The 16,875-nt window shown below is 57.5% G+C and overlaps 1 protein-coding gene, 1 long non-coding RNA gene and 9 other non-coding genes across 11 annotated transcripts; 4 read left to right on the forward strand and 7 right to left on the reverse strand.

Moving 5' to 3' along the window:
* Window positions 1–249: 249 nt before the first annotated feature.
* Window positions 250–3,489, reverse strand: LOC104694584. Its single transcript, XR_005602328.1, has 4 exons — window positions 3,201–3,489; window positions 2,740–2,778; window positions 2,198–2,493; window positions 250–633 (listed from the first exon to the last, which is right to left on the reverse strand). It is a non-coding gene; the product is annotated as an uncharacterized LOC104694584 (long non-coding RNA).
* Window positions 3,490–4,204: 715 nt separating this feature from the next.
* On the reverse strand, window positions 4,205–10,068 carry FTCD (formimidoyltransferase cyclodeaminase). Its single transcript, XM_039555557.1, is given in 15 exon segments — window positions 4,205–4,353; window positions 4,526–4,621; window positions 4,810–4,948; window positions 5,029–5,072; window positions 5,455–5,616; window positions 5,727–5,827; window positions 5,830–5,855; window positions 6,530–6,591; window positions 7,246–7,377; window positions 7,654–7,791; window positions 7,880–8,059; window positions 8,277–8,365; window positions 8,477–8,600; window positions 8,942–9,130; window positions 9,888–10,068. Coding segments are annotated over 15 exon segments (1,623 nt in total). The 5' UTR covers window positions 9,942–10,068; the 3' UTR covers window positions 4,205–4,266.
* A 304-nt stretch (window positions 10,069–10,372) lies between these two features.
* TRNAS-CGA lies at window positions 10,373–10,454 on the reverse strand. Its single transcript has one exon. It is a non-coding gene; the product is annotated as a tRNA-Ser (tRNA).
* A 124-nt stretch (window positions 10,455–10,578) lies between these two features.
* Window positions 10,579–10,650, forward strand: TRNAP-AGG. Its single transcript has one exon. It is a non-coding gene; the product is annotated as a tRNA-Pro (tRNA).
* A 353-nt stretch (window positions 10,651–11,003) lies between these two features.
* Window positions 11,004–11,075, forward strand: TRNAA-UGC. Its single transcript has one exon. It is a non-coding gene; the product is annotated as a tRNA-Ala (tRNA).
* Window positions 11,076–11,364: 289 nt separating this feature from the next.
* On the reverse strand, window positions 11,365–11,436 carry TRNAP-AGG. The gene has a single exon. It is a non-coding gene; the product is annotated as a tRNA-Pro (tRNA).
* Window positions 11,437–12,233: 797 nt separating this feature from the next.
* On the forward strand, window positions 12,234–12,305 carry TRNAA-UGC. The gene has a single exon. It is a non-coding gene; the product is annotated as a tRNA-Ala (tRNA).
* Window positions 12,306–12,896: 591 nt separating this feature from the next.
* TRNAS-CGA lies at window positions 12,897–12,978 on the reverse strand. Its single transcript has one exon. It is a non-coding gene; the product is annotated as a tRNA-Ser (tRNA).
* Window positions 12,979–13,103: 125 nt separating this feature from the next.
* Window positions 13,104–13,175, forward strand: TRNAP-AGG. Its single transcript has one exon. It is a non-coding gene; the product is annotated as a tRNA-Pro (tRNA).
* A 293-nt stretch (window positions 13,176–13,468) lies between these two features.
* On the reverse strand, window positions 13,469–13,540 carry TRNAA-CGC. Its single transcript has one exon. It is a non-coding gene; the product is annotated as a tRNA-Ala (tRNA).
* Window positions 13,541–13,981: 441 nt separating this feature from the next.
* TRNAA-UGC lies at window positions 13,982–14,053 on the reverse strand. Its single transcript has one exon. It is a non-coding gene; the product is annotated as a tRNA-Ala (tRNA).
* Window positions 14,054–16,875: the final 2,822 nt, after the last annotated feature.

Genomic DNA, 16,875 nt, shown 5'->3' on the forward strand with positions numbered 1-16,875 from the left:
GGAATCACAGAATGGTTTGGGCTGGGAGGGAACTGAAAGACCATCTCATTCCACTCCTCCTGCCATGGGCAGGGACACAGATTGCTCCAAGCACTGGCCTTGTTCACATTCCTCATCTGTTTCATGGGAGATTCCCTCTGCCATGGTGAGATTGTTCCTATAAATTATTACCCTGATGTGGAGGATGGCAGCCCACATAATTACAGTATCCCCCAGCCACCCCTTCTGCTACACCTGGGAAAGTTCACATGAAGTGCAAGGAGTTTTATTGGATCCCTGTTAGCAGCCAGTATCACTGCGCAGGAAAACACACACAGACACCAGAAGATTGGAAAACAGCACATGATGAGTTTCAGCAGGCTCCCCCGAAAGATAGAGGGTGGACATGCTGTCCATTGACTCCGAGATTCCAGGTCAAAGGACTTACAAGCTACACATAAGAGAAATCACTCAGCAGGCAAAACACTGTTCCAAGGGAAAGGGGGAGGGAGGGGAGCGCCATGCAGGGGGTTCCTACGAGGACTTTGGCCTCATGTTTCGCTGATCACCGCGGAGCAGGTGGGACACGCCAGACGTTCAGTCAGAGTCAGAGCTGCTGCTTGAGCTGCTTGAGCTGCAGGAGCCACCTGAGGGCTGGGGAAGAGAAAACAAATTTAGGGCAGCAGGGAAACGAGCCTCTGTCACAGCATTCCTGAGAGGGGTTAGTGACCCTGCTGTGGCTGCCCCATATTGTGGGAGGGCTGGAGGTTTTTTATGACTTTTTTACAAGGCTCTTGTGAGAAATGGAACCCACTCCTTTTGCTTTTGGGGTTTTATAAATTTAATAAGGGACAATAGGGGACAAAGGTCACTTAAGCCAAAGGACAGGGCTGGGTGCTTGCCTCATAGCCAGAGGCACGAACACTTACAAAGATTCCCAGTTATCTGCTTTAACTTCATGCATATTAATAAACTACAATGCATATGCATAGTTTTTCTGTGCACTGATTTACATTTTTTTAGAAGGGATTAACATAGTTCCTCCCCCGGATTGCCTTCTAGAGCATGCGTATTACGATGTGAGGGTCTTCGGGGGTCTTCTCTGATGAAGGCTCAGGTCTTCCTCACATCTTGAACTTTTCAACTGTGTCTTTGGAGCATGCGCAGTTATGCTGTTCCTAGGTCTTTCTGGGTCCAACCGGTTTGAATTCCTTTCTCATTAGCACATCCTGCTGCTTCTCTTATTTTGTCTATTTTTGAGATTATCTACCTGGCTTTTCGTTTATTTAAGCATTAAGTGATAAGTTAACCACATACTAGCTATTACACTGTATAAAAAGTGATAATTTAAATTATATAGGTATAATTCAAGCTATATAATCATCTTGTAACTTTAATCCTAGTTAAAATGTTAATTAGTAAATACCTGTGTAGCGAAGTTATTCTTACCATGCATATCATTTTTCCTAACATATTCTAATACATAATATTTCTTACATTTCACTATTTGTGAAAGCCAATGCTATAATAGCTGTTTATCACACTCTTAAGGTCAATAAAGGAAATTCCAGAAAGGTCTTGCTCTCTGCCAGCAAGGACCAGTCACGGCAGATCACTTCCAGAGCTGTTTCCCAGTGAGAGGAGCTGCTGGTTAGATTTGTCTGGGAAATGCTCCCACCTCCAGTGTTGGAAATGGGCCCTTGTTTAGCAGTTCCTCATTCAGACCTGCTCAGGATGGTGCCCATCTCTGGAATGGCATTTTCTGCAGAATCTACTCCAAGCACAGGGAATTGCTTCTCCTTTTTTGGTTTTCTTGTGGGGTTTTTTTTTAAGGAGGAACTGAACAGTTCCTCTGCTGCAAGACACTGAGTGAATGTCCCTTATGGACGACTTGCACTCAGGTGAGCAGGACAAAGTCCTGGGATTTAATACACAGTACAGTGCACCCCGAGCCACGCCACCATTTTAAATGGCTTCAAGGAATTTCATGGATTGCTTTTCAAATTACTCACTTAATATGACTTATTCTTGCCTATTTATTAATCTAACAGGAATTTCCACGTCTAAAAAAAGCCACTGAAGTTTTGGCAGCTTGCTCTAGCCACTACACAATGGGAGAGGAGAGTCCCAGCTGCTCAGGCAAGATGCTGTGGAACGGGGAGGGGTCCAGAGGACCACAATAGAATTAGGGAAGGGTTCACTGCTGTGCCACTCTTACCTTGTCTCCGTGGTGCTTGCAGTGCTTCTTCTTATGGTGCTTCTTATGGTGCTTCTTATGGTGATCCTGGTGCCCATGGGGGTGATGGCCTGCTGGGGGGTGCCCATGGGGGTGATGCCCCGATGGGGGGTGCCCATGGGGGTGATGCCCTGATGGGGGGTGCCCGTGCGGGTGCTGGCCAGGTGGAGCAGGGCACGGGGGGCAGACTGCCACGCCGCCAGGGCAGGGACCTGTGCCAGGACCAGGGTATCCCGGCGGGGCAGGAGGGCACACTGCAAGGTATGGTTGTGGCGGGCCTAGGAAGAAGAGGGGGCTGTTAGTGGGAAGAGACAGGCTCTCCTCAGACAGACAGTGCAAGGAGCTGGTGTACCCTTCCACCCAAAGGGCCCATCCTGGTCTACCTCTTCCTCACAAAGGACACCCCACATGCCTTTGGGATGCAGGTAAGCCCCCAGGTGTCTGTGGCCATGGCACAGAGCTACTCTCTGAGCCCTGATGGCTGTGTGGTACCTGCAGCCCTGCCCGGCCCCACAGCTCCTCACCTTGGTTGGGGTCACACATCCTCCTCAGTGGTCTCCGAGCTGAAAGGGAAGGACAGGCACCATCAGTCACCTCCTGCCAGGGGACATTGCCCAGCCAGCAGCTGGGACCTGACTCCTCTGTCCCACATATCTGCTCCCGGCACAGAGACTACACCTGCTTCCCCAGGAGTGCCATCCCTCCACAGACCTCACAGCTGTCCTGTGCCTTTGGTGACAGCACCAACCCCCAGAGCAACTGTCCCGCCCTCCACGCACCCCCAAAGCCCAGGCATGTGGTTTCCATTTTTAATGGAAATAAACCCGCACTGGCCCAGCCTGGGTGCCGAGCTCGTCTCCTCGTGGGCCACAAGGGACTGGGGACACGTGCCTGGATGCAGTGCCAGCCATGGGGACAGTGCACCCTGACCCAGAGGTGCCCACGCTCCCGCTGCCCCCGTGCTCCCCCGCTGCCGTGCACTCACCAAACCGGCGGAAAAGTTCCCAGAGGAGGCAATGCCGGCAGCACTCGGGATCGCCGCCCTTGGCACGGCTCTCCCGGCTGTCGGGCACCCGTTAAATAGCGGGGCCCTGCCCCGCTGAGCCGGGGTGCGGCGGGCAGGGGTGCCACGGGAGCGGGGGAGCCGCGCCGTCACCATGGGCACCATGGGCGGGAAACGTCACCACGGCGCTCCCAGCCGGCACAAAGGTCCCACAGCGATAATAAACACCGGCGGTGGAGGGCTGTGATTCCAGCTCCCGGCGTCAAGGGATGGATGGAATGACTCAGCTGACCCACCATGAACCCTGGCTCGGTGCTCCCAGCTCAGGCACAGCGCCCAGGAACAGGGGTGACCTTCCCGCAGACCGGGGGGGGGGGCTGTAGGACAGCGGGGTGCAGGGGCCAGACACTGCTCAGGGTGCTGCCGCCGTGTGCGGGTGGAGGACACGGTGTCTGCTGTCACACCCCGTCAACAGGGACAGGAGGCAGGGCTGGATGCCTTGATTTTCAGGTTTTCCTCTCGGAGGATCTCTGAGGAGGGTGCAGGGTTTCTCCCATCCCACCCCATCCCATCCCAATCCACCCCATCTCCCTGCTAACACCCCAATAGTGCCTCATATTTGGCAGTGCTCCCTTCCCAGGCAATGCAACAGGGTGGAATTGTCACACACAGCCTGAAAGACGCCTGGCAGAAAGGGACTGTGCCAGTTCTCGCCCCAGATCTAGGGCAGGAGGGTGTTTCATGGAGTTTTCTGGACACAGGACTGTGCAGGGTCAGCAGGTGCCCATGCACAGGGATCTCCTTGCAGGCAGTGCCACAGGGATCCTGCCAACCCAGTCGTCTACTTCTGCCCCAGGGATGGGAGGATGAAGCCCCAGACAGCAAAAATCCCCCTTGCCCAGGGAAAGGCCAGGGGATATGATGCTGGATGTGCCTGAGCAGAGCAGCCCTCTAGAGGCAGACACCAACAGAGCCAACAGGCAGGGACAAGAGTATTTCCCAGCTTTATTTGCCACTGCAGCACCCCCAGAGCACTCTCGAGCCCTTCTCAGGCCACCCGCTTGTCCAGCAGTGCCAGCACGACCGCCGAGCCTTGCTTCGCCTCTTCCAGCAGCCCGGAGACCTTCTGTGACATCTGTGTGGGGACAAGACGTGTCATTTGCCACTCGACAGGACAGAAGAGCCACCCCCACCGTGCAGCCCAGCGTCCCCGCCCCGGCAAGGGGCACGGCGGGTCCGGGGCCTCGCCGCCATCTCCGTCCCACCTCAGCCGCCCCGCCAGGGGGCGCCCGCGCAGCCCCGCTCACCACAAGCTTGAACTTCTCGTCCGTGATGTCCTTGAGGTTGATCATGACATTGAAGTAAGCTCCGAACACAGCCGCTTCCAGCATTTTGGCTCCCACCTGGGAAAAGTCGGGCTTGCGAGAAGCTCCCCTGGTGAACCAGCTCCACCCCACAGCGCTGATGCAGGTCAGACCCTTACGTTGCAGGACTCCCACCCTCTACCACCCAGCAGCACACAGTGCTTTCCAGAGAAATGCATCCTGGAGGTCAGGACATGAGAGAACACCTTCCAGAGCTGGGGCCGTACCTGGATATCAGATTTGCAGGCCAGGTTGCAGTGTCGTGCCAGCTCCTTCAGAGCAGGCCACAGCCCGCTCACCTTCTCTGCCAGGCCGTAGGGCACCCCCACGGCCGTTTTCAGCCCCTGCTGCATGGCAGCCGTGCGCCTGGGAGGGGGGACAGCCCTGGGCTGAGTGCTGGGGGGCTGTGCCCCCACACTGAGCCGGTCCCCACCAGCCCAGCTCACCTCTCCCGCTCTTCAGGGGTGTTCTTGGGCAGCTTCATGGCTTCCTGCAGGCAAAGAAAAGCAGGTTTGCTGCCATCACCCAGACCGTGCCTTGCATCGGGGGTCGGGGCAGACTCCATAGCTCCCATGCTCTTGCAGACCTCCCTTATATGACAATGTCCTTTCCTCTGGCCCTGGCTTTAGCATCCCTGGAAGTGTTCAAAAAGCAAGCAGATGTGGCACTTTGCCATACGGTTTAGTGGGCATGGATGCACTCAATAGAACGTTGGACTTGATAATCTCAGAGGTCTTTTCCAATCTTAATGATTCTATAATTCTAAGGTCAGAGCCCTGCTCCTAAGGAATCCAGAGTGCAGCGATCCCAGCTCTCCTCTCATCTGGAAAGCCCTCCTGTTTTCCTGCAGGATGCCTCTGGTGGGACCTCACCATGTAGCTACTGAAGGCGCGGGAGTCGGCATCCACCATTGCCACCAGCTCCTCCATGGCCTGGTGGAAAGGGGGGATCAGCTTCCTCATGATGGGGTCCAGGTCCTCAAACTGCCGCTTCCCGTAGCTCATCAGCCCCACCATGCTGCCCAGTGCTGCTCCCTGCCAGGGTAAATCCTCCAGTAGGACACAGTGCCCACTGCTACCAGCATGCCAGCTCCCCTTGGCACACCTGGGACCCCCAGGCCTCCATCTCTGTGTGGGGCGCATACCAGGGCTCCTGCAGCTGCAGACACGGAGCCTCCTCCTGGTGCTGCCGACCTCGCTCCGACTGCTCGCACGAAGGCACCCAGTGGCTTGGCCACCAGCCCCCATCCACCTCCCCTGCTTCCACCAGGTACCTGCAGCACAGACGGTGTAGAGCTCCCCAGGTGCAGGGACACCACCACCACCCAGACCCTTCTCACCCAGCACTGCCCTCTCCAGCATCGACCCTGTGAATGAGTAGGGGACTAACCAAAAAAAACACAGCCTGAGGATCAGGGTAAGGACTTGCAACCCCATGGGTACAGCTGGGGAACACAGGTGGTGTGGAGATTGCTCTGCATTAGGCAGGTTGGGCTGATGCAAACGGCATTTGCTGGGACAGAAACGCCCCTGCAGCCATGTCCCAGGAGGGGTGACAAGGACTTCACCTCATGGGTGGATTTCCCTTCCTTTCCCCCCACGGACTCATGTTTCACACCAGGTGATGCAGCATGTGAGCCAGAGGCAGTGAATTTTGCATGGGGATAGGGTAAGGAATTTAACATTCAAATCTGGCCACAAAACCTGCTCCCACTGCCTGCTTAAGTGACCTGGAGTTCCCTCACTCCACATTCACAACCATCAGCATTTGGGAGCAGGGACCACCCTGCTCCTGCACAACACCCAGCAGACATGTCCCCAGGCTGTGAAGAGGAGCTGGGAGCAGCCACTGCTCCCAAAACAAGCTGAGTGCAGGATGCAGGCAGCAGGATCCCCCTATCCAGGCAGGGATGGGCACCATGACAAGAAGTAGGATGTGGGTCCCTACTCGATGATGCGGTCCCGGGGGTGAAACGGAGACAGGGAGTCCAGGCCCAGCCGATTGACCACCTGCAAGGAGCAGCACCACTGCGTCAGCCCTGTCACGGTAAGTCCTGCTGCATCCTCATTCCCCACTGCTCATTAACCATGGGTGAGTCAACACTGGGACTGGGCCACCACCCAGGGAGAGGACAGCTGGCACCACCATCCCAGCCCATCCCAGACTCAGGGGCGGTGTGCGGTCACCTACGAATGACTGGGAACTGTACTGATAAATCATTAGCTTGCTCTTATCTAGCACGTTCCCCACAGGCTGGAAAAGTCCCTCCCTCCTGCAGTGGAACAGCAGAGCCTGTCTCTTCATTTCCAGCTTACTCCCCATCCTGGGACAGCCTCCCATAATGCCACACACTGTCCTTGAGCTCTGGGGACACCTCCTTCCCCTCCTGGCCTTCATGCAGGCAAGACAGGCAGCTGCTGCCCACACTCAATCCTCATGGGCTGTGGTCCCTGCTCCCTGTGCATCTCAGCATCCTCAGCACAATAAAGCAACTTGTCCTACTTGCTGTCCCCCCACAAAATCCACCCTGGAGACAAGTGTCACGCCTGGGGCCTGAGCAGTCCCAAATCTCTGCTCTGTGCCACTTTGGGAGGCTGGTGCGGGGTGGATGTGTCTCTCTCATAATCCTACCCTTGTGCTGGTACCAGAAGGAGCCACATTACCAGCCTGATCTTCTGTTCCTCCTCCAGGATAAAGAGTTTTTCCTTCTTGATGTAAAACTCAGCTGCATCCAGCATGGCCTTCTTGGGAATGAGCCCCACCAGCTGAGACCCCACAACAGGGAGATTCAATTCCTGTGAAGAAATGTGATTATTCCCAGAGCCCTGCTGGCACTACTACCCCAGGCTGGCGGTCCTCATCCCTTCCCAGGACATGGGAAGCTCACGGAAAAGCTTTCAACAGAGGAGCTGGGGACTCGCAGCAAGTTGCTGAGCTTTTGGGGATTTTGTGCCATTCAGCACTTTGGCTGAGCTAAGCATGAGAAAGCAGAGCCTGACCTGGGGAAGAAAACTTGGTGGGAGACATCCTCTGGGAAGCCCCCTTTGGAACAAGCACCCCAGACCACCCACCTGTGCATCTCGGCAGATCTCCTCATAGACGGCGTGGAGCGGCGTGGTCTCAAAGTCCAGCAGGTTTGTCGAAACCTGGGCCATGTTCTCCTCCTCCAAATACCAGCCGATGCCCTGTACCTTCTTCAAGCGCCCAGGCTGCCAACAACTGCCACATTCAGGGCACAGTCCAGGAGGTGTGGGGACAGGCAGGCGTGCTCCTGGCGTGCCCGTGCTCCTGGGGTACCTGGTCGGGGCCGCGGCCCTGCTCACGGATGTTGAGGGCGATGCGGTGAGCCAGCTCCTTGGTGCACAGCAGGTTGATGTTGTACGCGATGAGGAAGGTCCGGGCGCCCGTCACTGTGGCCCCCCACCGGGGGACAAAGGTTGGGGGTCCAAAATCAGGAGCCCACTCTGGTTTTGCAAGCTGGGGAGGAGGGAGGAGATCGTGTGGGCTGGCATCACCCAGCAGGAGAAGCCACCCTCCCAAGGAGGGCATCTCCCTCCCCTGCCGGAATCTGCCACGACCACCTGTGTCACCAGCTCCTCGTGGTGCAGAGGGACTGTGCCAGCCCTCAGCACGCTCCCTGAAGCCAGAGAAGTACAGGTCAGGTCTGCCCAGCCTGTGCCACCGCCAGGCTCACCTTCTCGGGGAGCGCCTCGTACTCCCCAGCACGGATGGAGGGCAGGGCTTTCCTGCTCTCCTCCCGTGCCGCCGCTCCGTACAGGTAAACTGCAAGACACAGCCAGGGGTGAACACCACCAGGCAGGGGCTGGCACTTTCTCCAACAGTTGGAATCATGAAGGGTGGGATGGAATGCGGAGAGGTTCCTGACCCACTCACCAGGCACCCCCAGCTCTGCTGCCAAGCGCTGCCCGAAGATTTGAGCGCAGGTGACACACTCCTCCATGCTGACGTTCCGCACTGGCACAAAGGGGCAGACATCCAGGGCCCCCATCCGAGGGTGCTCACCTGGTGGTGGGACAGATATAGGAATGGGAGATGGGAAGAACAAGCAGACAAAGAGGGAGAACAATCCTTTCCCACACACTTACAGACTGGACACCATTGCTGTAAGGAAATCACAGAATAACCCAAGTTTGAAGGGACCCCCAGGATCATGACTCCAACCCCTGGCCCTGCACAGGACAGCCCCAACAATCCTACCATGTGCCTGAGAGCATTGCAAACACTTCTTAAACTCTGTCAGGCCTGGGGCTGTGACCATAGTCCCTGTGTCCAGTGCCGTGCTTGGTCCCAGCAGCTGGGATGCTCTGTGCCAGCCCAGCTCCTGGGCCTCCCCCAAGCTCACCCGAGTGGTCGGCTCATGTCAATGAGCTGTCCAGCCACGCGGGCCGCGCTCAGTGCCCCTTCCACCACAGCCTCAGGGGACCCCACAAAGGTGTAGACAGTGCGGTTGGTGGAGGCGCCGGCATCCACGTCCAGCAGCACACATCCCGGCGTCTGGGAGATGGCCTGTGCCACCGCATCGATCACCTGCCAGACAGCAGATGGGAGCAAGGGGACTGAGATGGCTGGAACCGCACAACAGCCATGGCTTTTCAAGAGAGGGGACATCTCAGCTCTCCCCCTTCCAGTTGGTGATGGGGTTGAGGATGACCACGTGATCAGTAGGGGTGCAGCCCGGCATGGAGCATCCCCCTCCCAGCCAGGGGGTTTGGGGCACCCCTGCCTCCCCAGACTTGCCATGGTGGGGGAGAGACACCTGTCTGCTGCTGCATGCCACAGAGCACCACCACAAATTGCTGTTCCTGAGGATACATCCCCCTGCCAGCTTCCCAACACATTTGGCTCTGCAAAGCCTCTGCCCAGGGGGAGGCTGTGTTTTGACAGCCATGCTGGGTTCGCTAAACTCTTCTGCTGCTGGCAGAGCCAAAGTTCAGTTGAAGGCTGATGCCCAGGACAGACTCCATTAACCTGGACAGAGTCTTTTAGCACAACAACTGCAAGCAATATTTCTCTGCAGGGATATCCCAGACCAAACCCAGATCTGGTGCTACAACAACCTGCAGGCAGCAGTGGAGGGAGGTCTGAGCCCTCACTTCTCACCGAGGTGCCAAAAGGGAGCTGAGGCTACCTTTAGGCATTTTTGGCACTAGCCAGGTAGTGAAAGGTGCACAGCACTGCAAAGGAGGCACAGCAGTCTGGCAGTGAGTACCGCCCTGGAGGGGGAAACCTGGCTGTCAGCACCCCCATGTCACCCACCCCTCAGCCCTTCCATGTACTCCCTCACCTCTTTGTTATTCCCCTCTGAGAAGTTGGGGACGCATTCCACCAGCTTGGCCATGGTCCCAGGGTCTGCTTGCACCCCGCAGCCCCTGGCTCGGTTCTTCACACCCTGGGGTTTCCTGCCCTTTCCTGTCCCACCGCGGAACAAAAGCCTCTCAGAAGCCAACCCGTTGCCTCTTTCCCAAGCTGGAGTTTCTCATTAACTGAATCGATCTGTGGCCAGGGGACAGAAATGGGCTTGGATAAACACCATGGTACTGGCCCTGCTGTGCTTGGAGCAGCTCTGGGCACAAGGGCTCTGTGGGGCCAGATGGCAGCACTCACCTGCACCAATTAATGGATGAAGGAAAAAAAGCTGCTGCAATCAGCAAGATGCTGTGGTTATCACATGGGACAGCCAAGTCACTGCAATCAGTGCAGTTGTAGTGGGGGAAGAGCTCCTTATAGGAGCTCCAGCCAGCTCCACCATGGATACGGGGTAAAACCCATCGCTGTGAGCAGGATTCGAACCTGCGCAGGGAACCCCTATTGGATTTCGAGTCCAACGCCTTCACCCCTCGGCCATCACAGCCCTGAGTCCCAAGGTGGGGGGGCAGCCGTGCCCCGGGCCGGACCGCGCCGCGTTTTCCCGGGAAGCGGGAAAGTGTCCGGGATGTCCCGGGACAGAGGGGGGTGCGGGACAATACGTGCACCCCGGCTCGTTGGTCTAGGGGTATGATTCTCGCTTAGGGTGCGAGAGGTCCCGGGTTCAAATCCCGGACGAGCCCTTCTTTTTACACACCCGCTGCTGACCGCGGCACACCTCAGCACACTGCAAACATGGCCGCACATTCCCACTCCCCCGCCTCCGCCCCGGCCTGCAGAGCAGCCGGCCCACACAGCCATGGCACAGCTACGCTCGGCCCCTGACGCGGCCTCTGCGCCCAGAAAATCACGTCCCTGCTCTGCCCCACAGTTATTCCCCCTGTTCCAACCCCCTCGCCAGCCCAGTGACACCTGAGGGACCCCCAGCGCCTGCAAAGACCTGAACCCCCTTTCCCCAGCTTGGGCGCCAGGGGAAGGCAGCAGAGACAGGCACTTCCTCGGAGTGAGGAGAACGCCAGGGCAGAGGCTGTGTCAGGGGGATGTAGCTCAGCGGGAGAGCGCTTGCTTTGCATGCAAGAGGCCCTGGGATCAACCCCCAGCATCTCCACGTCCTTTTGCCTCTCCAAGACCCCTCCCTGATGGATGCGGGGCCTCCAGAGACACCCAGATCCCTCCAAAAAATCCCTGGGCTGCCTGCGGCTGCGTCTGACCTGGGATTGCCTCCTGGCATCCCAAGGCAGGCAGTGAGGAAATGCCCGCAGAGATTTCCCTCCCTGCCCACGTGCTGCACGCTGTGGTGGCACCCAGTGTCCCTTCCCCACGGTGTCTCTTGGGGTGACCACCTGTGCTGGGAGGACCAGCCGGGGGCCAGGAGGGCTCTGGGTGCCCAAAAACAAGGGCTCGTCCGGGAGTTGAACCCGGGACCTCTCGCACCCTAAGCGAGAATCATACCCCTAGACCAACGAGCCGGGGTGCACAACTTGCCCTGCACCCCCCCTCTGGCCCGGGACACCCCGGACACTTCCGCGCTTCCCAGCAAAACGGCGCTCCAGGCACACGCTGCCACACGGGCCCTGCCTGCGCAGGGACACCGCGCACACACGCACCCATACAACGCTTTACAGCCCTTCCACACCGCACACACGGCACCCACTCACACTTCCCACGCTGATCACTGCGCTCCCCTCTCTCCCGCCCACATCCCATGCGCACCCACACCAAAGGGCACCGACAGCCCCTGACACACAGACACGGCCATTCGCTCCCACCGAGGACAAACACAGCTCACAGGCGATCCCGCAGGAGATCGGCTTCGCGGGATGCCCCACACCGAAAGGCGGCACAAAAAGCACCGGCCATTCCACCTGCTGCAAAGGCCGCCGAGGGGCTTTTTGTGGACGAAAGAGGCGCTGGAAGTGCGACATGCTGCATCTGGCACCTCGCGGCCACAGCAAGAGGCACCTCCCTGCTCTCAGAGTGTGCAGGGCTCACAGAGCCCCGCATGCCTCAGTGGGCGGCTCCAGTGATCCAACGAGGACCCCACATGGCTCCTTGCACACTCCGCTCCCATCCAGTCGCCACGTGGTTTCCTCACTGGCTCGACCGCAGGTTTCCCCTGGCAAAGTCTCTGACGTCTGGATCCTTAAAGCAATTTAATCACGGCACAGGAACACAGGAGCAGCTCAAGACGGTGAGTCCGGGAAGGGACCCCGAACCAAGGAATATCCACCCCAGCACGGGCATCCCAGGGTCCCTTCCCTGCACAGGGGATGTAGCTCAGCGGGAGAGCGCTTGCTTTGCATGCAAGAGGCCCTGGGATCAACCCCCAGCATCTCCACGTCCTTTTGTCTCCCCGGACCCCTCTCTGCTGGTTGCGAGGCTGCCAGGGCTCCCCAGGAAAGGCTTGGTGCTGTATCCTGGCACCTCAAGCCTGTGTAAAAATGCCCAGAGCTCTTTCCCTCCCCTGCCTGGAGGCTGCAGAGCACTGGAGCACTTTGTTTTCCTTCGCCACGGGTCTCGGGGTGCCTCCAGGGGTGAACATGGGTGCTGGGAGGAGCAAGTGGGAAGGAGGGTTGGTGGTGCCCAAAACCTCTTCTGAGAGCTGGACCAATGAGCCTGGGGTGCACTGCTCCCCCAGGGATGTGGGACAGGGCGATGAGAGGGAATCCACTCAGCAAGCCGGGAAACGGTTCCACGTCCCCACGCCACTGCCCTCAGTATCTTTTTCCTCACCTCTTCCAGGTCTGCAAAACCTGGAGAATCCCCCGGGGGCATCACAGTCCCTGCCTGGGGCATTGAGGTGCTCCCGAGGGAGAAGCGACGTTTCCCTGGCTGCCAATGACCTTTCCATATCAGCTCCTCCCGGGACCCGCAGGCAGGACACCCCAGCACCCCCAGCGTGCGTATCCGGGCGTTGGGTAAAACCCATCGCTGTGAGCAGGATTCGAACCTGCGCAGGGAACCCCTATTGGATTTCGAGTCCAACGCCTTCACCCCTCGGCCATCACAGCCCTGAGTCCCAAGGTGGGGGGGCAGCCGTGCCCCGGGCCGGACCGCGCCGCGTTTTCCCGGGAAGCGGGAAAGTGTCCGGGATGTCCCGGGACAGAGGGGGGGTGCGGGACAATACGTGCACCCCGGCTCGTTGGTCTAGGGGTATGATTCTCGCTTAGGGTGCGAGAGGTCCCGGGTTCAAATCCCGGACGAGCCCTTCTTTTTGGGCACTCGTCGCTGGATTCCGGGCACGCGTGGGGCGACGCTGCCTTGTGCAGAGGGCACGGGTGGCCGACATGGCCCTGCCATGGTCGGGATTGGTCCCCTCCTGGGTGGGGAAGGGGCTATCGGGGCAGTGGGGGACAGCAGTGTGGGGTCCGTGCTGCCATCGCGGCCGCGTGTGGGCGGCACAGCCATGGTGCAGGGAATCTCATTTTGGGAAGGCCTGATGTAAAAGGAGTTTATCATCGCCGCCTCGTGGAGGAAGTGGGGAAAAAATCACAAAACTGCTGGAGATGCTGGGGATTGAACCCAGGGCCTCTTACATGCGAAGCAAGCGCTCTCCCACTGAGCTACATCCCCTGCCGATGAGGAAATTTCGGGAGGGCACAGCCTCTTGGCACTGCAGGGGTCGTCTTTATTTGCCAGAAATAATGTTAGCTGAATTAGAGGCACTACGGCCACCCCACAGGATGCTGTTTGCAAGGAGCTGGGGGATGCAAGGGCTGATTGTCCCGCACTTGGTCTGCAGAGAACAGCAGGGGTGCAGTCCCCAAAGGAGGAGCTGTCCCAAAAGGGTTGTCTCCAAAGCCGGGGCTTTACCCAAAGGAGGATTTGCCCCCAAAAAGGAGGGGTTGTATCCAAAGGCGGGTTTATCCAGGAGTTGAACTCAGGATCTCCCACACCCAAAAGTGAGACATCTATCCCTACACCAACAATCTGGAGGAAACCCCAGGGCCTTTTGAGGGGACTCTGGCAGCCCTGCATCCATCAGGGAGGGGCCTGGGGAAGCAAAAAAACACATGGAGATGCTGGGGGTTGATCCCAGGGCCTCTTGCATGCAAAGCAAGCGCTCTTCCGCTGAGCTACATCCCCTGCTCCAGTGGCACTTGGCAGCCGCCCCTTGAGGCTCCATCCTGCCTGCAGGAATTTGCCAAGCCAGGATGTGGGAACGGCCCTGTTCCAATCCATGTTACAGCCCCATAGATCCCAGTGTGGCTTTGAGATAAGGGACAGGAGCTGTGAGTGCTGGGTTACCAGCAAATTCTTTTTTCCCAGCTCCCATGAGGGTCAGCAGGGTGCTGGTGCTGGGGCTCCTATGGGTGCCATGAGGGCACAGCTCCAGGGCAGGACATGAAGAATTTTTCAGGACACAGGTCCTCAGAGTGGGGCTGCCTGTAGCTGTGCTGGGGTGGCAAGATGATCTGCTGCAGGAGCCCCAGCTGGTGGGGACCCCCCTTCACACAGGGACAACAGTGCAAAGAGGTGATTTGGAGACAGCAGCCAGCCTCTAATGCTAATTGTAACACATGGCTGTACCAGAGCAGAGATTCCCTCCATCCAAACCCCCTGAGCTGACTGAGGGGAACTGGGAGGATGGTGCAGCCACAGTCCTTCATATCACAGAGGAGTGGAGGGGAGCAGGCAAGGGAAACACTGCACCCCATGATTTCCAGGTCTCATAACCCCCCACAGATATGCAGCTCCTTCAACCCCATGTATGCAGCGCTGACAGCAGCTACCCCACACCAGCAGTAACCACATCACCCTTCTCCTCTTTGGGAAGTGTGCAGACACCTCTCTCTGTGAATTAACAGCCCTGAAATGTTTAATCAAACAATTATTGTGTTTAAAACTCAGATTCCCACCCAGAACCCTGCAAACCGTTGGGATCTGGGCTCCGCTTTCATTGCGCTCATCCCAGTCTCTCCCTCAGGGCTGCCCTCCACAGCAAAAGCTTGGAGCAGAGGAGGGTGTAGGACAGCCAGGAGCGATGTCTGATGATGATGTGGGCTCAGGGTGACACAGTGGTGGTGGTGGAGCCAACAGGGCTGCGGGATGCAACTCTTGTGAGCCCCATTCCCACAGGGAGCACCAGGAGGGCCAGACTGGCTTGCCAGTGCCTTTTGATTTGCCTGCTTCTTCCCCCGTGACTCACACATGTGGGCAGCCTGTTATTTTCCTGGTCTATGGGATCTCCAGCCCTGGGGAAGAACCGGAGCCCTTGGCAGAGCCAATGCCTGTCTGGCTCCCCAAGCGTGGCAGGGGGGGCACCCTGAGCCCCTGCCCTGTGCTCGATCCATGAGTGGCTGGGGTGTGATATCCTCAGTGGTGTCCTCTCCTCCCTCTTGTCCTGGCCATGCAACCACTTTCTCTCCCCTTCCTCAATCTGGAAGGCTGCTGCAAGCTCCATCCATCCTGGCCTTGAACACATCCAGGGACTGGCTGCACAAGTCCCATCTCTCTGCCTGCCTTGCTTGCAGGCTCCCAGCTCCAGGGGCTCTGTCTCTCACCTGGTGGCTCCAGGTGTGTCCCAAAGTGCTCTGGCCAGCAGTCCTTGTCCCAGGGAGGAGGATGAGGGATGCTGCCTGATTGATGCAGCTCACCCTCCCAGCGTTGCCCTCAGCCCAGTGCCCCAGTGCTGGTCTGGGATACACCTTTTGCAACCCAGTAAAGTCACAGGTGGTGGATCTGTCTCTTCATCCTCTCCCACTGCTGTGACACACCACAATTTTTGTCTTCTCACCTGGATGTGCAGAAAAGCTGAAGAGTGATGTGCTCTGTTGACCCACCAATCCTTCCCACCCTATCACCAGCACCATGCTGCCTGAGGCTTCCATAGAATCATAGAATATCCTGAATTGGAAGGGACCTGTAAGGATCATCAAAGTCCAAGTCCTGGCTCTGCACAGGACACCCCACCAATCCCACCCTGTGCCTGAGAGCGTTATCCAAACGCTTCTGGAGCTCTGGCAGCCTTGGGGCTGTGACCATTCCCTGGGGAGCCTGTTCAGTGCCTGACCACCCTCTGGGGGAAGAACATTTTCCTAATCAAACCTAACCCTCCCCAGACAAAGTCTCCATTCCAAATGGTCCCACTTGCTGTTCACAGCAATCTCCCCTTTTCCATCACAGCTCTCTGTGCTTGTTTCTCCTCGAACCATGACTTCCCCTCTCCTTCCCACGTCATCTATCCCCGGGGTGGGAAGGTACCCGTCCTTCAGGAGCCTGAGGATACTGAGTGACCACAGGGAGAAGTTTTCCTCCAAGGTCATGAAGCAGCTGAGGGAAGATGGGAGGCGGGCAGGAGACATGAACCTCAACAGGCATGGCCAGAGGGTGGCATCAGGGCTATACACCAGGCTCTTCTCAGAAATGCTTCTGCTGCTTTTGAAAGCTGTAAGTAGGCAATACTGGGACCAAATCCCAGGACCCAGCTATTTCCCTCCATGTGCTTCCACCTGCTGAGTTTTTTTTTTTTTTTTTTTCATCCCAGTCTTGTTATGTAGCTCCCTGTTTCTCACTGGAGACTTTGGCTGTGCTGCCTCTACAGAAACCTGTATTTAGGGCCTGATCAGCAGGTCTGGGGGGTCCTGCCCAGGGCAAGGGCTGGCTTGTGGGCAAAATGTGAATTCAGGACTGCTCTTGAGCTGGGAGCCAAGGAGGCATGGCTCCCAGCTGGAGTCAAGGCTCCTATGGGAGACAGTCCCCAGTCCCTCAGGACAGGGAGCCCTGAAAGGCACCAAGGTCCTCATTTCCTTGACTGACTGCACTAAGGCATCACAATTTTCAAGCCAAATCAAGAACCTGTGTAGATTTTCGGAGACACTGGACTTTCAGAAAAAAAACAGATTAAAATCTGTATAACCTCACCAGTGGAGTCATTCAGTGCAAAGCTACAAAAAAATGTCATTATT

Source organism: Corvus cornix, chromosome 7 (genome assembly GCF_000738735.6).
Source record: "Corvus cornix cornix isolate S_Up_H32 chromosome 7, ASM73873v5, whole genome shotgun sequence".
Lineage (NCBI taxonomy): Eukaryota > Metazoa > Chordata > Aves > Passeriformes > Corvidae > Corvus > Corvus cornix.